Genomic DNA, 22,217 nt, shown 5'->3' with positions numbered 1-22,217 from the left:
GCAGTCCCCACGAAGCCATAGATCAATGTTGTCAACAAGGCATTGTGCAACCAGGTGGTAGCTTCATAATGGTGTCCGCTGTGTTTGTATGAAATGGAGTGGGTCCTCTGGATATTTGACAACTTGGAGACCATTTGTAGCCATGCATGGACGTCGTGTTCCCAAACAACGATGGAACTTTTATGGATGACAATGCGCATGTCATCGGACCACAATTCTTCTGGACAATTCGAGTTAATGACGTGGTCACTGAGATCGCACGACATGAATCCCATCGAACATTCATGGGAAGTAATCTGCACAAAGCCCTGCACTGCAACAGTTTCGTCATTATGGACGGCTATAGAATAGCACGTCTCAATATTTCCGCAGGGGACCTCCAACACTTGTTGAGTCCATGTCATGTCGAATTGCTGCACTGCGCCGCGGAAAAAGAGGTCCCACACGGTATTAGGAGTTATCCAATGACTGTCATCATCTCAGTCTAAGGTGCAGAATACTAGATTGAATTTAAGAGCAGAGTTTCTTACTTTTTAGGGAATGCTATTACCTTAACAAGATTCCATAAGATGTTTTGCTACTTTCTCTTTATTACGAGGTTTGATACAATGTTGTACTTAAGTACGTTATCTAAAATAAAATTCAAGGTTACATAAATTTCTGACTGTATGATACATCATATTGAGTGTAATTATCAGAAATATATTAGAAGCACAGAGAATTTAGGTTTCAGCAGCAGGCAAACTCATGGCGTTGAACCAGAGCAGCCTTCTTATGATGGAGGATCGGAGATGCGTCCCGCAAAGAGCACTGCCCTCGTCTTTTGATCCAATATGAAGAACAGGAAGGGATGGTTTGCCTTGAAAACTATTGGAGGCGGAGGTGTCCGGCGTACAGGCGATGGGGGTAATGTAACGACAACGGCTGCAACAGATAAATAGGCGTTTCAGATTGCGCCTTACGCAATAAATCGTCGCAGCTTGTTTTCACTCATGGCTCCAAATCTTTCGCTTTCCTACGCTAGCCGCTTTCATTCTGTACGAACGTGCTCAGATCTAAAAAATAACTGAAAAAAAGACGGGGTAAGAGATATATTTTATAAGAATTGTGGTCTTCAGTTAGGCTGTCCTGTGGGATCCTCTTCATGCCTTCATAACTAGTATAACTTACAACCAACGGGCTTACAAATCTGCATCTCCGACTGCAGTTTTAGCCTCATCCTCTCAGTTCCATTAGAAATTTGATTCCCCGATTCCTCAACAAGTGTCCTGTCAACTATCTCCTGTTTTCAGTCAAGTTGTGAAACGAATTTCTTTGCTTTACCAATTCTATTCAGTATTTCCTCGATAGTTGTTCTATACACGCATTTAATGGTTCAAATTGCTCTGAGCACTATGGGACTTTCTGTTGTCATCAGTCGCCTAGAACTTAGAACTACTTAAACCTAACTAACCTAAGGACATCACACACATCCATGCCCGAGGCAGGATTCGAACCTGCGACCGTAGCGGTCACGCAGTTCCAGACTGAAGCGCCTAGAACCGCACGGCCACACCGGCTGGCCACGCATCTAATCTTCAGCATTTTCCTGTAATACCGCATTTCAAAAGCTACCAGTCTTTTCTTGTCTAGACTATCTATCTTCCAAGTTTACTCCCATACAAGCCTACACTCCAGATAAATAGCTTCATAAAGGAATTCAAAACACTCAAATTTTTATAAGTTGTTAACAAATTACTTTCTTCAGAAAAATGTTTCTTGTTATATCCAGCTTGCATGTTATATCCTCTCCACTTCGGCCGAAGTCACTTATTTTTCTGCCCACTTATCAAAGCTCTTCTAGTATTTCTAGTGTCTCACACACCAGTGTTCCTATAATTAAAAGATAACAAACCTCCGGTACATAAACAATGGGCTATCGACGGGACGTTAAACTCTAATCTTCCTTCCTTTTGCAAGTAGTCACCACAATCAAAGGCTTGATTTAAAATTTGTGGAAACGAACGTTCTCACTGTGCATCACGATTCAGTCATACAGTCAGACTCAAACACTTTTAATCACAATTTCGAGCTTACAATTAAACTGCATTACCAACAGCTTTTTTGTGTTTCTTAAACAACATGTACGCAACTTCCTCCAAATGGCGGTCTCGTAAACTGTAGCATCATTCTGTTACTTAGTTGCAATGTACACTACTGGCCATTGAAATTGCTACACCAAGAAGAAATGCAGATGATAAACGGGTATTCATTGGACAAATATATTATACTAGAACTGACATGTGATTACATTTTCACGCAATTTGGGTGATAGATCCTGAGTAATCAGTACCCAGAACAACCACCTCTGGCCGTAATAACGGCCTTGACACGCCTGGGCATTAAGTCAAACAGAGCTTGGATGGCGCGTACAGGTACAGCTGCCCATGCAGCTTCAACACGATACCGCAGTTCATCAAGAGTAGTGACTGGCGTATTGTGATGAGCCAGTTGCTCGGCCACCATTGACCAGACGTTTTCAATTGGTGAGGGATCTGGAGAATGTGCTCGCCAGGGCAGCAGTCCAACATTTTCTGTATCCAGGAAGGCCCGTAAAAGACCTACAACACGCGGTCGTGCATTATCCTGCTCAAATGTAGAGTTTCGCAGGGATCGAATGAATGGTAGAGCCACAGGTCGTAACACATCTGAAATGTAACGTCCACTGTTTAAACTGCCGTCAATGCGAACAAGAGGTGACCGGGACGTGTAACCAATGGCACCACATACCATCACGCCGGGTGATACGCCAGTATGACGATGACGAATACACGCTTCAAATGAGCGTTCACCATGATGTCGCCAAACACGGATGCGACCATCATGATGCCGTAAACAGAACTTGGATTCATCCGAAAAAATGACGTTATGCCATTCGTGCACCGAGGTTCGTCGTTGAGTACACCATCGCAGGCGCACCTGTCTGTGATGCAGCGTCAAGGGTAACCGCAGCCATGGTCTCCGAGCTGATAGTCCATGCTGCTGAAAACGTCGTCGAACTGTTCGTGCAGATGGTAGTCGTCTTGCAAACGGCCCCAACTGTTGACTCAGGAATCGAGACGTGGCTGCACGATCCGTTACAGCCATGCGGATAAGATGCCTGTCATCTCGACTGCTAGTGATGCGAGGCCGTTGGGATCCAGCACGGCGTTCCGTATTACCGTCCTGAACCCATCGATTCCATATTCTGCTAACAGTCATTGGATCTCGACCAACGCGAGCAGCAATGTCGCTATACGATAAACCGCAATCGCGATAGGCTACAATCCGACCTTTATCAAAGTCGGAAACGTGATGGTACGCATTTCTCCTCCTTACACGAGGCATCACAACAACGTTTCAGCAGGCAACGCCGGTCAACTGCTGTTTGTGTGGTGTCACCGCCAGACACCACACTTGCTAGGTGGTAGCCTTTAAATCGGCCGCGGTCCGTTAGTATACGTCGGACCCGCGCGTCGCCACACGGCAGGTCTAGAGAGACTTCCTAGCACTCGCCCAGTTGTACAACCGACTTTGCTAGTGATGGTTCACTGACAAAATACGCTCTCATTTGCCGAGACGATAGTTAGCATAGCCTTCAGCTAAATCATTGGCTACGACCTAGCAAGGCGCCATTATCAGTTGCTATTGATCTTGTTAATCATGTACCGTCAGACCGACGTTCACCTTCAACGGATTTAAGTTAAGTATTCCACCAGCTACGTCCGTTTTTCTAAATTCTAACTTTCTTGTACTGTTCCAGACCTCACGCCAGCCTGCATGAGCTAAAACGCGTGCCTTTCGGCTTCCTGTAGTATTCCTGGATTGGCTCTCCTGCCAATCCACAAGAGTTTGTGTATGAGAAATCGGTTGGAAACTTACCTCATGTCAGGACTTTGTGTGAATGCTCTGAAAAGCTATTCATTTGCATATCACAGCATCTTCTTCCTGTCGGTTAAATTTCGCTTCTGTAGCACGTCATCTTCGTGGTTTAGCAATTTCTGTCACATGCGCTTATGCTGCTTACTAAACCTCATTCCAAGCTTAGGAGACTGCTGTGTTCTAGTTACAGAGGTCGAACAAGAATATGGAAAACAGCGAGAAGTGCATGTTTGAATATAAACGGAGATGCCAGCCAAGTAAGCAGGTTGTGCTGTTATAATTGACAACGAACGGCAGCTGTGCAGAGTCCTCAGTATGTTGCAAGTGTCTGCCGTGGACACAACAGTGTTCTGTGCAGTCGTGAGTGCGTTAGGTCGGAGCTGAGTGCATTCAAGCGTGGGCGGATTATTGGTGCTCGGGCAGTGGGTGCTCCCGTAACCGAGGGAGGCAAAGTGTTTCTAGTGTCAAAGAGTCACCGTAGCGAAGACTTACGTCTCATACAACTACAGCGGAAAAACATCATCCGTTAGGTCACAGCGCGGACGAAAGTGCGTGTTGAGTGATCGTTATGGACGGTCATTGAAGAGGATTTTGACGAGAAGCAAGATGACGACAGCTGGAAAATCCACTCCAGAACTAACTATCGCACTCAGCTCCAGCTCCAGCTCCAAAAAACACGAAGGGGGCTCCTGCAGCAGGGAATTTCAGAGCGATCTCCAATTTCAAAACCACTCATCAGTGACGCAAATCCCCATAACAGGAAAACGTGGTGCCGAACTCTTCAAATCTGGACTGCGGCACAATGGAAGGACGTCATTTGGTCAGACGCATATTGCTTCACACTGTTACCAGATACGGCCGAGTTTACGACCCAAGAGTGAATCGTGGCGTGGTTTTGGTGCTGACTGGGACAGCTATATCGTAGTATTCCACGATCCCCATGGCTACTATGCAAGGTGGCATTACTGCTAAGGATTATGTGACCGTCCAACCCTTGGTAGAGTGTTTGTTCCCCAATGGTGATGATCTGGACATGGCGACAGTACCCCTGATCGCACAGCTCCCATAATCCAGGTCTAGTTTTGAGAGCATGAGGATTAACTGTCGCCTCTTCCCTGGCCATCACAGTTACCAGATCTCAATATTACTGAGCCCTTGTGGTCTGCTTTGGAGAGAAAAGTGCGTTATCGCTGTCACTCTCCAACAACTGAACTTGTCACTGTTTTGCTGGAAAAATGGAATAAGATTACCTTAAAAACCTTACAGGCTCTGTATGTATCCATTCCGTGACGACTGGAAGCTGTTATGAATCCAAATGTTTATCTACACAGCCTTAGGCAAGGTAATGTGTTGTGCTTATGGTGTTTCCATATTTTGGTCCGCCACCTGTACATACATACACCTCATGCATTGTCACCAACAAGAAGAACGTGCGAAGTGGAACCTCGTGAAAGGGGCTTGTCTGCTGACGTACATTCACCTGTACACATGGACGCCACAAAGTGTGATACACTTGAATACACTACGCTTTTCATTGTACCGGGTGATCAAAAAGTCAGTATAAATTTGAAAACTGAATAAATCATGGAATAATGTATATAGAGAGGTACAAATTCACACACATGCTTGGAATGACATGGGGTTTTATTAGATCCTAAAAATACAAAAGTTCAAAAAATGTCCGACAGATGGCGCTTCATCTGATCAGACTATCAATAATTAGCATAACAAAGTAATACAAAGCAAAGATGATGTTCTTTACAGGAAATGCTCAATATGTCCACCATCATTCCTCAACAATAGCTGTAGCAATATGGGGTGAAGCGCCATCCTACATAAACATCGCACGTTCCAGCTGTAGTTGAGGAATAATGTTGTGAAAAGCACTGTAAAGCATGTCCGGAGTTATCGTGAGGCATTGACGTCGGATGTTGTCTTTCAGCATCCCTAGAGATGTCGGTCGATCACGATACACTTGCGACTTCAGGTAACCCCAAAGCCAATAATCACACGGACTGAGGTCTGGGGACCTGGGAGGCCAAGCATGACGAAAGTGGCGGCTGAGCACGCGATCATCACCAAACGACGCGCGCAAGAGATCTTTCACGCGTCTAGCAATATGGGGTGAAGCGCCATCCTACATAAACATCGCACGTTCCAGCAGGTGTTTATCAGCCAGGCTGGGGATGATGCGGTTCTGTAACATATCGGCGTACCTCTTACCCGTTACGGTAGCAGTTACGAAACCAGAATCACGCATTTCCTCGAAGAAAAAAGGCCCGATAACGGTAGATGTGGTAAATCCAACCCATACCGTGACTTTCTCGTCGTGCAATGGAGTTTCCACGACAGTTCTAGGATTTTCGGTAGCTCAAATTCTGCAGTTGTGGGCGTTGGCAGACCCTCGGAGCGTGAAATGAGCTTCGTCGGTCCACAACACGTTATTCAACCAATGCTCATCTTCCGCCATCTTTTGAAACGCCCACATCGCAAATGCCCTCCGCTTCACTAAATCGCCAGGTAACAGTTCATGATGCCGATGGATTCTGTACGGATGGCATCGGAGGTTACGCCCCAGTGCCAACCAAACAGTAGTGAATGGAATGCCGGTGCGACGTGCGACTGTACGAGCGCTGACTTCCCCGTGCATATACGAACCCGCTACAGTCTCCATTTCTTCCTGAACTGTCTCAGCAGCATTACGCCTTGTGCTCGGTCGCCCACTACGGGGTATATCGTCTAAACAACCCGTGGTTTGGAACTTCGAAATCATTCTCGCCACAGCTGCATTTGTCAACGGACATTTACCCGTTTGAATCCCCTTCCTATGGCGATAGGATCGTAACGCTGAACTAGCACATTCCCCATTCTGATATAACAGTTTCACTAAAAGCGCCTTTTCAGGTAACGTCAACATGCTGCGATTGCTGGAGCATCTGATTCTCTCTCTCTTTTTTTTTTTTTTCTTTATTGTATTTCAATTCCCCATCGGGGCGGGCTGGCAGCAGCATATGCGCTGCTCTTCAGCCGAAAGACATAGAACAAAAACAAGGGAAGACATTTAAAAACAGCAAAGGAGAGAATAAGGTGAACATAGATATAAAAAAGGGGGAACATCATGGAAGGCAATAGACAAAAAACGGGGTGACTGTAAAATGGAGATAAAAAGTGTTTAAAAGTTGCACACACAAAAAGCCACACACTGCGACGATTAAAAGAACACAAGGCACAGTATGACTGGAGCACAAAGGTATCGACCGATGGCATAGCACATAACGTAACACTGACGGCGAACTTCAAGGCAGTACACAATTAAAATCACACCTCTTGACACACAGGAGAAACAGCACTAAACACAACACTGATGTGGCACACTGATGATGATCAATACAGAGGATCTGCCAGGCGCTAGGAGTGGAGGGAGACCTGAAGAAGGGAGGGAGGGGAAGAGATGGGGGAGATGAGCGGGGGGCGCGCTGAAGAGGGCCAGGTAGGGAGGGACGGGGGAAGGAAAGAGGCAAGTATGGGGTGCAGGGTCTCAGGGGAGGGGGGATGGAGGAAAATCCGCTCTGGGAGAAGGAGGGAAGAGGAAAAAGGGAGCCCTGGGGAGGGGGGGGGGGGGACACGGCCAGGTTATAGTTGGAAGGAAGGGTAGATGTCACGGCGAAGTTCGTCATCCGGGAGGGGGAGGCGTTGGAAATTGCCCTGATGAAGGAGATGGAGGGTGTGGAGGTGGAGAGAGGGAGGGATACAGCGATAGAGGTGTGGCAACGGGCAGGGGGTGGAGAGGGAGGAGGAAACCAGAGGGTGGGGGGATCAAGCCTGTGGACAATGTAAAGGATGCGGAGATGTTGAAGGAACAGGAGGAGGTGGGGGAAGGGGATCATTTCATACAGGAGCCGTGTGGGGGAAGGAAGGCGGATACAGAAGGCAAGGCAGAGCGCATTTGGAGGGCCTTGTAAAAGCGGGTGGGGGCGGAGATCCAGGCAACGCTGGCATAACAGAGGATAGGATGGATGAGGGATTTGTAGGTGTGGAGGATGGTAGAAGGATGCAATCCCCATGTCCGGCCAGACAGGAGTTTGAGAAGGCGGAGGCGGGAATGGGCTTTCTGCTGGATGGTCTGGAGATGAGGGGTCCAGGTGGTGTGTTGGTCGAGGGTTAGGCCAAGGTATTTCAGGGTGGGGGTGTGCTGGATAGGACGACCATAAAGGGTGAGGTAGAAATCATGGAGGCGAAAGGAGCGAGTGGTGCGGCCTGTGATGATTGCCTGGGTTTTGGATGGGTTGAGACGGAGGAACCACTGGTTACACCAAGTGGTGAACTGGTTAAGGTGGGTTTGGAGGGTACGTTGAGACCATTGAAGGGTAGGATAGAGAGCCAGGAAGGCGGTGTCATCAGCATACTGGAGAAGGTGGACTGGTGGAGGTGGCTTGGGCATATCAGCTGTATACAAGAGATAAAGGAGAGGGGAGAAGACAGAACCCTGCGGGACGCCAGCCGTGGGATAAAAGATATGGGATAGGAAGGACAGTGCGAGAGGAAGGAAGCGACCAGACGGACAAAATTGATAGGCGGGGCGTAGGTTTGGAGTTTAAAGAGGAGGCCGGGATGCCATACACGGTCATAGGCATTTTGGAGGTCAGGGGAAACAAAAATGGCGGAGCGACGGGAGTTGAGCTGGAGGGACAGTAGGTGAACAAGGTTGAGGAGTTGGTCTTCAGCAGAGAAGGAGGGTCGGAAGCCACAAAGGGTAACGGGGAGGAGGTGGTGTTGAGCAAGGTGCTGATGGATACTGTGGGAGAGGATGGATTCAAAGACCTTACTGAAGACGGAGGTGAGGCAGATGGGACGATAGGAAGAGGCGGCAGAAGGGGGTTTGTTGGGTTTGAGGAATAAGAGGACGCGGGAGGTCTTCCACAGGTCAGGGTAGAAGCCAATAGAGAGGATGACATTATAGGATTCTCTCTCTCATTACAGCTCCTTTTATACACGTTTGTGATGCGTAGTCACTGACGTTGTGCTGTCCAGCGCCATCTGTCGGACATTTTGTGAACAATGTTTTTTTCTAATAAAACGCCATGTCATTCCAAGCATGTGTGTCAATTTTTACCTCTCTATCTACATTATTCCGTGGTTTATTAAGTTTTCAAATTTATACTGACTTTTTGATCAACCGGTATTTTGTTGTCTTACAAGTATGGTGAAAAGTTTGAACAAGATACTCCCATTGATCATTCCCCTTTATTCTGAGCCTCGAAACAGTGTTGAACTGAATTTTTCTTGAATACAATGCAAGGTTACATAAATTTATGATAAACTGATAGATCGTGCTGAGCACAGTTATCAGAAAAAAAATCGATGAGTTGCAGAAGCCTGACGCGGACTCAGTGGACAAGGAATTAATACTGAACCAGAGTGGGCTTCTTAATGTGAGGGATCGGATATGCGTCCGGCGAAGAGCACCACCCTCGTCTTTTGATCCAGTATGTAGAAGAGAAAGGGATGGTCTGCCTTGAAAACGATTGGTGGTGGAGGCGTGTAGAATACACCTGGCGCTGGAATAAATTCCAGAGCTGCAACAGATAAATCAACATTTCAGACTACGCGTAACACAATAATTTAACACAGCTAATTTACAGACATTGTTGAAAATTTTAGTTTTGCATACAGGTCCAACCTATACGAACGTCTACACCTCTGTAATAGAATTGGTGTTAAACTAAAAGAAGACAGTTGTTATACTTTATGAAACTTATAAATAATCGACATTGTTAAATATCTTCAGCTTCTACAAAGTGATCCCTTGAATAAAAGCACCATAGCATTTGACCGCAACAAAAACTCATTTATTTATTTTCCGTTTGTATTCAAACAACCGTTTTCCAAAACTTTGCATTGCCATTATCTACCATGTAAACAGGTGTTACTGAGTGCAAGGTGCGCTCGGCTGGCGATATTTCAGCAGGAGACGTTTGTATTTCATGGCACAACAATCCCTGAGAACGTCCGCTTAGGCCGGAAGGAGACCCCAATTCCCCATGTTGGTCGAGCAGAGCGGCTCTCGCATCGTCATTCTGTGTTCCCCAAATGAGCACAGTCTTGTTCTTGATGATTATGGATGCATTTTAGTAGTTATGAAAGCTATGACATTACTAAGCCAAATATGTCAGTGTACAATTACGGTTAATGATCGATAATGGCCAAGTTACGTTGTACAGTATGAATAACGCCAGAGGAACGGCTATGACACAACGGCGTTTTGGTCTCCTGCCACGGACGTATTGGACTTACGTAGCCTGGCGTTCCTTTAACAGTAATGATTCCAGGGGATGCCAGCAAAAGTTCCCATAGAACGGTACGCTGCTAGCTTGTGTTCTTGTAGCAATCAATACAGAGTGTGTGCTGTCGGATGCTACTCGTTTAACTCGCCCACATGTATCCGTCACACTAAGCAGAAATTAAAATTAGTAGGCGGACTGTCCTTAACGCCTGACCGAGCGAGGTGGCGCAGTGGTTCGACACTGGACTCGCATTCGGGAGGACGACGGTTCAATCCCTCGTCCGGCCATCCTGATTTAGGTTTTCCGTGATTTCCCTAAATCGCTCCAGGCAAATGCCGGGATGGTTCCTTTCAAAGGGCAACGCCGACTTCCTTCCCCGTCCTTCCCTAATCCGATGAGACCGATGACCTCGCTGTCTGGTCTCCTTCCCCAAAAACCAACCAACCACCCATCCTTAACTCCTGTCGGCATGTTTCCAAAATTGGTGGCTGAAGTGCAGTGGCCGTTGCTAATTTGTCGAGCGGCAGCAAAAAATACGACAGTTAATGTTGCATCGTCGTTTGAGAAGATGTTTGACCTTATTCAATACACTAATCAGCCAGAACATTATGACCAACGACCTACTATCGATAGAAACCCGTCCAGGAGACAGCTGCGTCGCCCGAATATTCAGACACATGCACAGTGCATGTAATACCAGTGAGTGTGGTGATCGTGTGTAGAGTGCGGAAGACAAGCAATCTGTTTGAGTTTGACTGAGGCCAGACTGTGATAGTTAGAAGGCTCGGCAAGAGCATTTCGGAAGCTGCACTTGTCGGATGTTGGAGAAGTGAAGTGGGAGTGTCTTCAACACGTAGCGAAACCAAGATGAAACGATATCAAGATATGAAATTGGGTCGTCACCCGTCATTACAAATGTTGGGCGTCGTAGGCTGGGCAGACTGGTAAAACGGACAAGCGGCAAACTGTGGAGGAACTAACATCAGACGTTAATGCTGGGCAGAGCACAAGTATGTCTGAATACACACAGAACACTGTAACACTTACAGCGCCTCTCGGTGTTGAAAAATCAAAAATAGCTCCCAAATTGGCTCCCATGTCCTTAAAATATCAATTCACAAAATGACCCAAGTCCCTCCACAAGTAGTAATTACGAAAAATAAATAAAAAACAAATAGAGGGAAATATCTAGTATAGAAAGAAAAAGAAAAGAAAAGGAAAATTTAATTATAAATTTTAGAAACATGGGAAGGGAGAAAAACAGTAGAAAATATTAAAATATTAGTTATTCCAATACGTAAGAAAATCAATATTATAGTCATAGAACGTAGGTCTGGGACACCAAAGATAGTGTTTATTAAAGTATAAATAGCCATACGTTGTAATTACGATACTCCAGTCTCTAGTCTGCTCTAGTTCGGAAGTTATTTAGGACGTACAGCTTTAGAGAACAACAATTGGGACTTTATCAAACGGGGATCAAGAATAGATCGTGACGAGATTGTTTTTGAGGATTGTCAATTCAAGACTTTCATTTGGACATTTATCAGATTAGATAAACGGGAAGGTGAATAGTAATCTCTTTGGATTTAATTTCAATTCGTGTGAATATTTGAACGCCTGACTGAATTGAGACTTTTAACCAGATTCAGACTTTGAATTGTGATAGTGGGAAACTTTAACTTCACGCGACTAGTGATCATAGTTAATGACAGTTTGCGGATATTAAATAGAAATAACTTATTTACCGAAGGTGACAGGAGATTATCTAACATCTAGCGGGAATTCTACTTAGACATCTAATTAAAGAACTTCTTTGAATGAGATCGTATGAGTGAACCTATTTATTAATAATTCTTGTCAATAAACTGATGTTGTTAATTTGAAACATAATACAAGTCTTGAACATTAATTTAACTTAGATTAATAAACGTTATGCCAAGAACAAACTAGCGATCCGTAACTAAAACAACTGAACGAAAGGTTAAAGTATCGTCGTCTGTAAACATTGGTAGTGAAGCTACTAAAGCTTTTTCTCTCAGAGTTGGGAAGACTATATGTGAAGTGACCCACGATTAACATTAGGTTTTAAAAGTAATCAAACTGATACTTAGCCGGGACAATATTAAATAAAAGTAAAACCCTTCAATGACAGTCAATGCGTAAAAAATAAAATCAAAATGTTTCAAATGGCTCTGAGCACTATGGGACTTAACATCTATGGTCATCAGTCCCCTAGAACTTAGAACTACTTAAACCTAACTAACCTAAGGACAGCACACAACACCCAGTCATCACGAGGCAGAAATAAAATCAAACTTTCACCTATTAGACGGAAAAGCGAAACCAGAAAAAGGGCTGCTACAACACTCCCAATGATGGGCCTCCGCAGCCGATGACCCATGCATGTCCCAGTGTTAACACCACGACATTGGTGACTACGACTGAAACGGGCACGTGACCATCGGCACTGGACGTTCTTCATAAAGTAGATGGGAGGGTATGAGTTCGTACTCTTCTAGGGGAACAGCTCTTTGACACCTGTACTGCAGGTCAGAGACAAGCTGGTGGCTGCCCCATTACGCTCTGGGGAACATTCACGTGGGCATCCTTGGTTCACACGGGGCTCGTGCAAGCCACCAAGGAGTACCGCACAGTGGTTGCAGACCACCTACACCCCTTCATATCGATCATGTATCCTGACGGCAGTGGCATTTTTCAGCAAGATAATGCGCCATGTCACAAGGTCAAGAGTGTGATGGTGTGGTTCGAGGAACACAGTGCCGATTTCCAATTGATGTGCCCCCCCCCACACCCCCCACCCCCAAACCCGCCAGATCTGAACCCAATCGAACACATCTGGAATGCGATTCAACATCACTTCAGAACTCACCGCCCCCTACCTGGAATTCATTGGAATTAGGTGACGCGTGTGCCAACACTCTCCAGCGACCGACCAACGCCTCACTGCTTCCATGCCGCGATGCGTCGTCGGTGATATCCGCGCCAAAGGTGGATATATCGGCTATTAGGTAAGTGCTCGTAATGTTCTGGTTGATCAGTGTAGATTACTGTGCAAAATCGAGTGACACTGATAAAGAACTTGGTAGTATGAGCCCACTTATCAGCATGACGACGCACATCCTCCAGCCTCGATGCATGCACTAATTGGGTGAGGTAGGGTATCATAAAATCTTTGTAGCTTCTCCTGCGGCAATCTGGACCACAGCTGTCGCAACTGGTCCTTTATATCCTAGGTATTGGGACAGAACTGACGTCTGACCTGGTCTCAAATGTATTCCATCAGGGACAGATCTGGAGGTCTTGTTGGCTATGGGAGTACTTCAGTATCACACAGGCAGTTTGTAAGTAGGCTGTTTAGCTTTTTTTAATGGTAACGCCACGTAACGCTCCTGTATGAAAGTCACTGGCTGTGCTGTGTGCAGTCTGTGGCTGGGTGGCATTGTTGGAATTTGCCATTGTAGTGTTGGGCAGTTGGCTGTTAACAGCGCGTAGCGGTGCGCAGTTGGAGGTGAGCCGCCAGCAGTGGTGGATGTGGGGAGAGAAATAGCGGAGTTTTGAAATTTGTAAGACTGGATGTCATGAACTGCTATATATATTATGACTTTTGAACAATATTAAGGTAAATACATTGTTTTTTCTCTATCAAAATCTTTCATTTGTTAACTATGCCTATCAGTAGTTAGAGCATTCAGTAGTTTGAATCTTTTATTTAGCTGGCAGTAGTGGCGCTCGCTGTATTGCAGTAGCTTGAGTAACGAAGATTTTTGTGAGGTAAGTGATTTGTGAAAGGTATAGTTTAATGTTAGTCAGGGCCATTCTTTTGTAGGGATTATTGAAAGTCAGATTGCGTTGCGCTAAAAAAAATATTTTGTGTCAGTTTAAGCACAGTCATTCATTAATTTTTCTAAGGGGACATCACATAAGTTGACAGACACGTGACACACATGGACGATCACTGTCCTGTTGAAAAATGGCACCACGATATTGTCGCATGAGGGACAACACACAAGGACGCAGGATATCCACAGTGCACCATTATGACATCAGAGTTCCCTGAGTCACTATGAACTGGCTGCCCACATCATGATGCTATGAGTAACACGGCAGTGCCTTTTGAAAAACGTTGGTAGAATGGGACTCTCGCCAGCTCACCACCATATTCGCCGACGTTGGTCATCTTGGGTAGCGTCAAACCGCAATTCGTCGCAGAACACGATGTGACGTCATTCACCAGCAGTGAACGCTTGCCGGTTACGGCACCACTGCAAAAGCAGTTGTTTGTGTGTGGCATTAAACGGCAGCCTACGCGTGGGACGTAAATTCCCTAGTCCTTCTACTGACAGTCTCTTACCAATGGTGCATGACGATTCAGAATGTTACAGTGAGTCCATTACTGGTAGCAGGATGGCGTTACGATATGCTTGGTGAACAATATAGCGATCCTACTTTGTGGTGGTCAGACGTAGTCTATCCGAAACTTGACCACGAGAATGGCTGACAACACATTACTATGCTTCCAACACGGGATAACTGTCACACACGAATGCCCCACAAATCTGGGTGTTGGAGGATTCGACCAGCTGGCAAAATCGAGTCCCACACTGAGGCCCTTTTCATACTCTGTCAGGTGTTCATAATTCTGTCTCATACGAGTATATGGCATCTCTGTGTCTTTTACAGTGAACCTTCAACATGAGGTGCTGTTCACTCAGCTTATACACCCTGCCAGGATTAGTAACAACACAAAACAGGAACGACACTAATGTTGTCTGATGGTAGCTGTACCTGTCGCAGAGAATTGCTCCTCTAATCATTAACATACCCATTGGTGTTATGTACGTGTATGAACGTACGTCACCATCTGGCTATGAGTCCTGGATGCTGCTTTTTTTGTCAGGCGGCGTACATAAACAACGAGAGACAATCAGTAGTCATCTTGATGAAGGCTCTCATCAAAAATTTTCAAAACGAACTTTTTCCATTGTGTGTACACCGGCGCTCGGTTATACATGCAGAAGTAAATTACTGAAGCACAGTTTCGAGAATCCAGCTTAGCTTCGCCAGAAACTTCTGCGTAGCATTTAAATATGGCTCAGCTACCAGCCGTTGATGGTTTTCAACGGTGTATCTGAGGTGTCAACGTTCGACACCACGCTAGAGGTTTCGATAATCGACAGCGGTCCAGCACTTGCAACCTCTCTGGACCGACTGGCGCTTGCACCGCCGCCGTATGGCACCGACAGGGACTTGCGGATCGCACCGGCCGAGTCAGCTACAGGTCGTTAGCGAAGTTAGATTAGAATAGCCTTTACCTCGCTAGGTTCGCGCATGTATTACGCACGTAATACCGGAATTGTGTTGTCTTGCTTGTTGTATAATCCAGTTAATGCTTGTTAATGAGTCATTTTATTCAAGAAATATAGTTCTTGTTAGTTATGTTCCTGGAGTGCAGTAGCAGGACAAAGTTAAGTAAAAGTTATTTACTAAAGTATTCCAGTACTAATTTTTATAGAATGTTCCAGATTCCTACAGCCATCCCACTCGTGCTAGCCTCTATCATCCCACTGCAAATCCCAGAGGTACCGATCAAAAAACATCCTGCATTTGTGCGAGGTCATGATATGCTGCCATCCACCTTCACATCAGTATCATCCTTCCCTCACTCAACCGAGCGAGGTGGCGCAGTGGTTAGACACTGGACTTGCATTCGGGAGGACGACGGTTCAATCTCGCGTCCGGCCATCCTGATTTAGGTTTTCCGTGATTTCCCTAAATCGCTCCAGGCAAATGCCGGGATGGTTCCTCTGAAAGGGCACGGCCGCCTTCCTTCCACATCCTTCCCTAAACCGATGAGACCGATGACCACGCCGTCTGGTCTCCTTCCCCGAACAGCCAACCAACCAACCCTCACTCAAGTTTGTGTGGACTACTATCGTAAGAGTGTAGTATCACATCCTCCCCAACAGGAGCGGGAGTCCTTTTAATAAATACGAGATAACTTCATTAAGTAAGATGGACAATGTTATTGCAGGCCAAGTAAGTTTAATTGAATGCTGCATTCCTCTGACAAGAGACACAGATACGTGACACTATTTTTCAACATAGTCATTAGGTCTCTCTAAACATCGGCCAGAACTTTCTGCCAATTGTTCAACTCTTAGACGACGGAAATTCGCCACCTGGTAGCGAAGACGTTCCAGAACTGCTTTGTGAACTTCCTTATGAATGGAAAATCTACGATTGCTGCGAACCACTACCTGAATTGTCTGGATGTTGTCGTCTGTAGTTCTTCCAAACGAACATCACACTCATCACTTAACACTTCCGGGCTGAGATGCCGTGATCCATTCATAGAACTATCCCCTGACGTTTCGCCTTCGACTGCGTAAGGCATCCTCCGTGGACAATCGGCGAACTGCAACGAGAGCGCGAATGAACTCCGTATATATAAGCCATCCAGAGGGTGCCGCTGTCAGTCACATGACGTCGGCTGTGCTATGATCTCTGATATTGCCAACTTTCTCAATTGAAAGTAATCTGCAGAAATATTCTAACCACCACCCAAGACATAAAAGAGGAGTGATTAAAACATTGACAGGGCGCACAAAATGTGTGAACCACCTCACTTGGATGATGAGATTGAACACCTTAGACCGACCTTCAAGAAGAATTGGTATTCCAACAGAGAGATAGATCGTGCACTACGCCCTAGACTGACAACCAGGACGGACGAGGATCGACACCAACCCAAGGGGAAAGTGTTCTTATCATTCATCAGTAAGGTCACTGATCGCATTGGAAAAATCTTAAGCAAGTACGATCTGGAAACTGTTTTCAGACCCACCATCAAAATAAGATAAACGACATCCTCTAGCTACACCAGGTGTCTATAAAATACCGTGCCGTTGTTGAAAGGTCTATATAGGCACAACAAAAAGAAGCGTTAGCAACCGTCTGAGACATATTGATAAATCGGCTGAGATTGTCAAACAGTGCAATAATTTCAACAGAAAATCTGGATGAGATATGGATGTCAACATTGCAGCAACAGCGTGACAATCGATTACTTTCAATTGAGAAAGTTGGCAATATCAGAGATCACAGCGCAGCCGACGTCATGTGATCGACAGCGGTGCCCTCTGGATGGATTATACACTACTGGCCATTAAAATTGCTACACCACTAAGGTGAGGGTGCTATAGAATCGAAATTTAACCCACAGAAAGAAGATGCTGTGATATGTAAATGATTAGCTTTTCAGAGCATTCACACAAGGTTGGCGCCGGTGGCGACACCTACAACGTGCTGACATGAGGAAAGTTTCCAACCGATTTCTCATACACAAACAGCAGTTGACCGGCGTTGCCTGGTGAAACGTTGTGGTGATGCCTCGTGTAAGGAGGAGAAATACGTACCATCACGTTTCCGACTTTGATACAGCTCGGATTGTAGCCTATCGCGATTCCGCTTTATCGTATTGCCACATTGCTGCTCTCGTTGGTCGAGATCCAATGACTGTTAGAAGAATATGGAATCGGTGGGTTCATGAGGGTAATACGGAACGCCGTGCTGGATCACTACGACCTCGTATCACTAGCAGTCGAGATGACATGCGTCTTATCCGCATGGCTGTAACGGATCGTGCAGCCACGTCTCGATCCCTGAGTCAATAGGTGGGGACGTTTGCAAGACAACCACCATCTGCACGAACAGTTCGACGACGTTTCCAGCAGCATGGACTATCAGCTCGGAGACCACGGCTGCGGTTACCCTTGACGCTGCATCACAGACAGGAGCGCCTGCGATGGTGTACTCAACGACGAACCTGGGTGCACGAATGGCAAAACGTCATTTCTTCGGATGAATCCAGGTTCTGTTTACAGCATCATGATGGTCGCATCCGTGTTTGGCGACATCGCGGTGAACGCACATTGGAAGCGTGTATTCGTCATTGCCATACTGGCATATCACCCGGCGTGATGGTATGGGGTGCCATTGGTTACACGTCTCGGTCACCTCTTGTTCACATTGACGGCACTTTGAACAGTGGACGTTACATTTCAGATGTGTTACGACCCGTGGCTCTACCATTCATTCGATCCCTGCGAAACCCTACATTTCGGCATGATAATACATGACCGCATGTTGCAGGTCCTGTACTGGCCTTTCTGGATACAGAAAATGTTGGACTGCTGCCCTGACCAGCACATTCTCCAGATCTCTCACCTATTGAAAACGTCTGGTCAATGGTGGCCGAGCAACTGGCTCGTCACAATACGCCAGTCACTACTCTCGATGAACTGTGGTATCGTGTTGAATCTGCATGGGTAGGCCGTTATTAGGGCTAGAAGTGGTTGTTCTGGGTACTGATTTCTCAGGATCTATGCACCCAACTAGCGTGAAAATGTAATCACATGTCAGTTCTAGTATAATATATTTGTCCAATGAATACCGGTTTATCGTCTGCATTTCTTCTTGGTGTAGCAGTTTTAATGGCCAGTAGTGTATATACGGCGTTCACTCGCGCTCTCGTTGCAGTTCGCCTATTGTCCTCGGAGGATGTCTTCCGCAGTCGAAGGCGAAACGTCAGGGGAGAGTTCTATGTATGGACCACGGCATCTCAGCGCGGAAGTGTTAAGTGATGACAACACCTGCCATGAAAGCGTTCATTCTATGAACATCACACTCATCTGTGCGGCCTTGGTCACATTGGTTGCACCATCTCACTACGGATGGAAGCATCGTTGCATTTGGTCCACATGCCGCCTAATTTTTGCAAATGGATCTGTTTACAGTTTAGACGTTTTGCCAGCAAGAATCGTAGTGTCCTGTGTACTTCTACTTTTTAATACGTTTCCAGTTGCCACGCCACTTTGGTCGCCTACTGTGACACACCTGTTATCTGTACCGCAGCGGGACTGCGTCTGCAGGAAACCCAGAACATGTAATCCCTTCTGACAATGCACCATTCTTGTTGCGCAGTGGTCTTAGCGTGCAGTGACACGTGTAACTTACTTTCTCAAGTCCTCTCGTAATACTGTTTCAGTCCGTCCGCATAACTGTTTTTGCATTTACAGCTAGTGATATGGCAGAGATATTGTTTGTGCTGGCTCCCATCTTTAGTGTACAGGGTGAAAAGTATTTAAACCGACAAACTCTGGGAGGTTGTAGGGGACATCAAAACAAATATTTTTCCCTAATGTCATTTTTCCTATGAGGAGTATTATACCAGTAGAGGAAGATTTCTCTGGCGGCAAATCAATTAAACCAACAAACACTTTTCCATTTTTTTATGACCAAGAGACAACAGATTAACACAACCCAATTTCAATTACAGTAGTTTTTCAAAAATGCCTCCATTGACACGTAAACAAAGGTTACACCGTCGGATCATGTTCTGTCTCACACGGGCAAAAACCCCGGGAGTATCCTGAATTGTTCCTGCTGCTGCTACTATCCGCGCAACCAGATCCTCTTCTGATGCAACAAGAGTTGCGTAAACAGGGTTGCGCATCTCTCCCCACACAAAAAAGTCCAGAGGGGACATTTCTGGGGATCGAGCAGGCCATGCTACAGGACCACCTCTTCAAATCCACGTTTCTGGGAACCGTCGGTCCAGGAATCGACGCACACGACGGCTGAAATGTGCCGGCGGCCCGTCATGTTGGAACCACATGCGTTGTCTTGTAGGGAGCGGGACGTCTTCCAAAAATTCTGGCAATGCTCTGCCGAGAAAATTGTAATGGTGCCTGCCATTTAATGGCCTAGGTAGCTGATACGGCCCAATTAAACAGTCCCCAGCAACACCGACCCAAACGTTAACGAAGAACCGCACTAGATGAGCGCTAGTATCTGTGGCATGTGGGTTATCCCCACTCCAAACATAGGAATTGTGAGTGTTGAAGACTCCATCACGCCCGAACTTTGCTTCATCGGTAAACAACACAGAGGATGGAAATGTAGGATGCATTTCACACTGTTCCAGGTACCACTGCGAAAACTGTGCTCTGGGTGGATAATCAACTGGTTCCAGGTTGTGGACACGCTGTAAGTGAAATGGACGTAATAATTGCTCTCGAAGCACTGTTCTTACATTCGTCTGATTCGTCCCCATGTTACCTGCAGTTGCACGAGTGCTGATTGAAGGCTCCCACTCCACATGTTGCAAGGCAGCTTCCTCAAATTGCAGCGTTCTTACCGTGCGACGGCGTCTCTGTCCAGGTAATCTGCTGAATGACCCGGTCTCACGCAGACGTTGGTACATAGCAGCAAAGGTCGTATGATGCGGGATACGGCGATTAGGATACTTTTGTTGATAAACCCGTTCTGCAGCTCGTCCGTTGTGGTGCGTTACGTAGCACGCACCAACCATATCAGCGTACTCACTCAAGGTGTATCGCTCCACTAGTAAACAGAGACAGTGCGCTACTGCACTGGTGGGCAGCAGATGCCTACAACTGAAGAGCATAGTACGATCTCTAACAACTGAAGAGCGTAATACGGCCTCCACCGGTTTGAATAATCCTCATAGGAAAAAATGACATTAGGGGAAAATATTTGTTTTGATGTCCACTACAACCTCCCAGAGTTTGTCGGTTTACATACTGTAAACCCTGTACATCGTTTAAAGAAAGAAACAAAATTAAAAGCAAATAACGTAAACGATGTGTGGCTTGAAATCTCATAGAAAGCACACGTTTTTTTTTCTGTAACGTCCGCTTATACCCGTACATGTTTTGTTATTATACAGTCAACTCAAAATCGTGACCGAGCGAGGTGGCGCAGTGGTTAGCACACTGGACTCGCATTCGGGAGGTCGACGGTTCAATCCCGTCTCCGGCCATCCTGATTTAGGTTTTCCGTGATTTCCCTAAATCGTTTCAGGCAAATGCCGGGATGGTTCCTTTGAAAGGGCACGGCCGATTTCCTTCCCCATCCTTCCCTAACCTGAGCTTGTGCTCCGTCTCTAATGACCTCGTTGTCGACGGGACGTTAAACAACACTAACCTAACCTAACCTAACCTCAAAATCGTGCACCGCCAGGGCCAAACGGGGAGCCAATGACCACCGATGCGCCGCCGCCTTCGCCCTCACCGATGCCCGGAACGCAAGAGATGGCTCCCCTGCGCCCGGCAGTCGCGCCTTCACCGATGGTAGACGTTGTTCCGTTTCCGGGCGTGGATGCCCACTCTGTGGCTGGTTTTTCAGCCGGTGTTACCGACCATTATCAAGACGGATGTCGGAGCGCGGCACGAGCTCGGCATAGGCTGCAGATGCGGCCCCTGCCTTTTCACTGGCACCTGCGGCTCTACTCCCCCCCCCCCCCTCCCCACCATCAAAACGCGTCCCGAGGTTGACAATAAATGAAGTAACAGTCTTGTCAACCTGCGGCCGGTTCGAGTACACACTTTTATCGCACGCACAAATAGCGCCACCAGTCAGCTGGCGTAACATGTCGCAACGACGCCACCGCAGTCATCTACCGGAATCAGCCGGAGCCTCCGGAGTTTTTATAGTAGTTACTCTGTATTTTGATTGTTATGACGACTAGGCTCTGATTAACTGAATGCACTGTAAATGTTCATGGCAAATTTTCGACATCTTCGGAAATGTCATTTTCGGCTTTGTTACCATTATTTTAAAATCGGTCTCGGCCAGAAACTAGTCGTCAAATGAATGAAAAGTATAAATTTCGAACTTTGACTGGTTTTACGTTCTACAAAAAGTGATTAAAATAATTAGTGCTAATAATAGACTGACGTTGGTAAATAGACCAGAACATTTTAAAAGTATTCACCTAGATCATTTGTTACTAGACAGCTTGTAATGTGACAACGTGCTGTCTAGTGAATGCCAGGCATAGTCAAGGCGCAACGGTAGAGAAAGTGGACGCTTATGCCATCTGTGGGCCAGAATCGAAGGCAAAGCGGACGTGCTTCCACCTGGTGGCAGCTAAATTAAAGAACGCTATGCGGGAGACAGAGTCTGGCCTGTGCTGCACTCTGACAG

The 22,217-nt window shown here is 46.3% G+C and overlaps 1 protein-coding gene across 2 annotated transcripts in view; it reads right to left on the bottom strand.

The window, feature by feature from the left end:
• Positions 1-570: 570 nt before the first annotated feature.
• LOC124777212 (serpin B8-like) overlaps positions 571-22,217 on the bottom strand; it is a 99,183-nt gene continuing 77,536 nt past the window's right edge. The window contains exon 8 of one of the 2 annotated variants that reach the window (XM_047252526.1): positions 571-924. In XM_047252526.1, the coding sequence (XP_047108482.1) occupies positions 773-924 (152 nt within the window). In that variant the 3' untranslated portion in view covers positions 571-772. Of the gene's footprint in view, positions 925-9,134; positions 9,477-22,217 lie in introns of those variants that run through there. The other variant, XM_047252527.1, reaches the window with a different exon arrangement.

Source organism: Schistocerca piceifrons, chromosome 2 (genome assembly GCF_021461385.2).
Source record: "Schistocerca piceifrons isolate TAMUIC-IGC-003096 chromosome 2, iqSchPice1.1, whole genome shotgun sequence".
Classification (NCBI taxonomy): Eukaryota; Metazoa; Arthropoda; class Insecta; order Orthoptera; family Acrididae; genus Schistocerca; species Schistocerca piceifrons.
The sequence above is the reverse complement of the archived record's forward strand: the minus strand, read 5'-3'. Positions and strand labels throughout refer to the sequence as shown.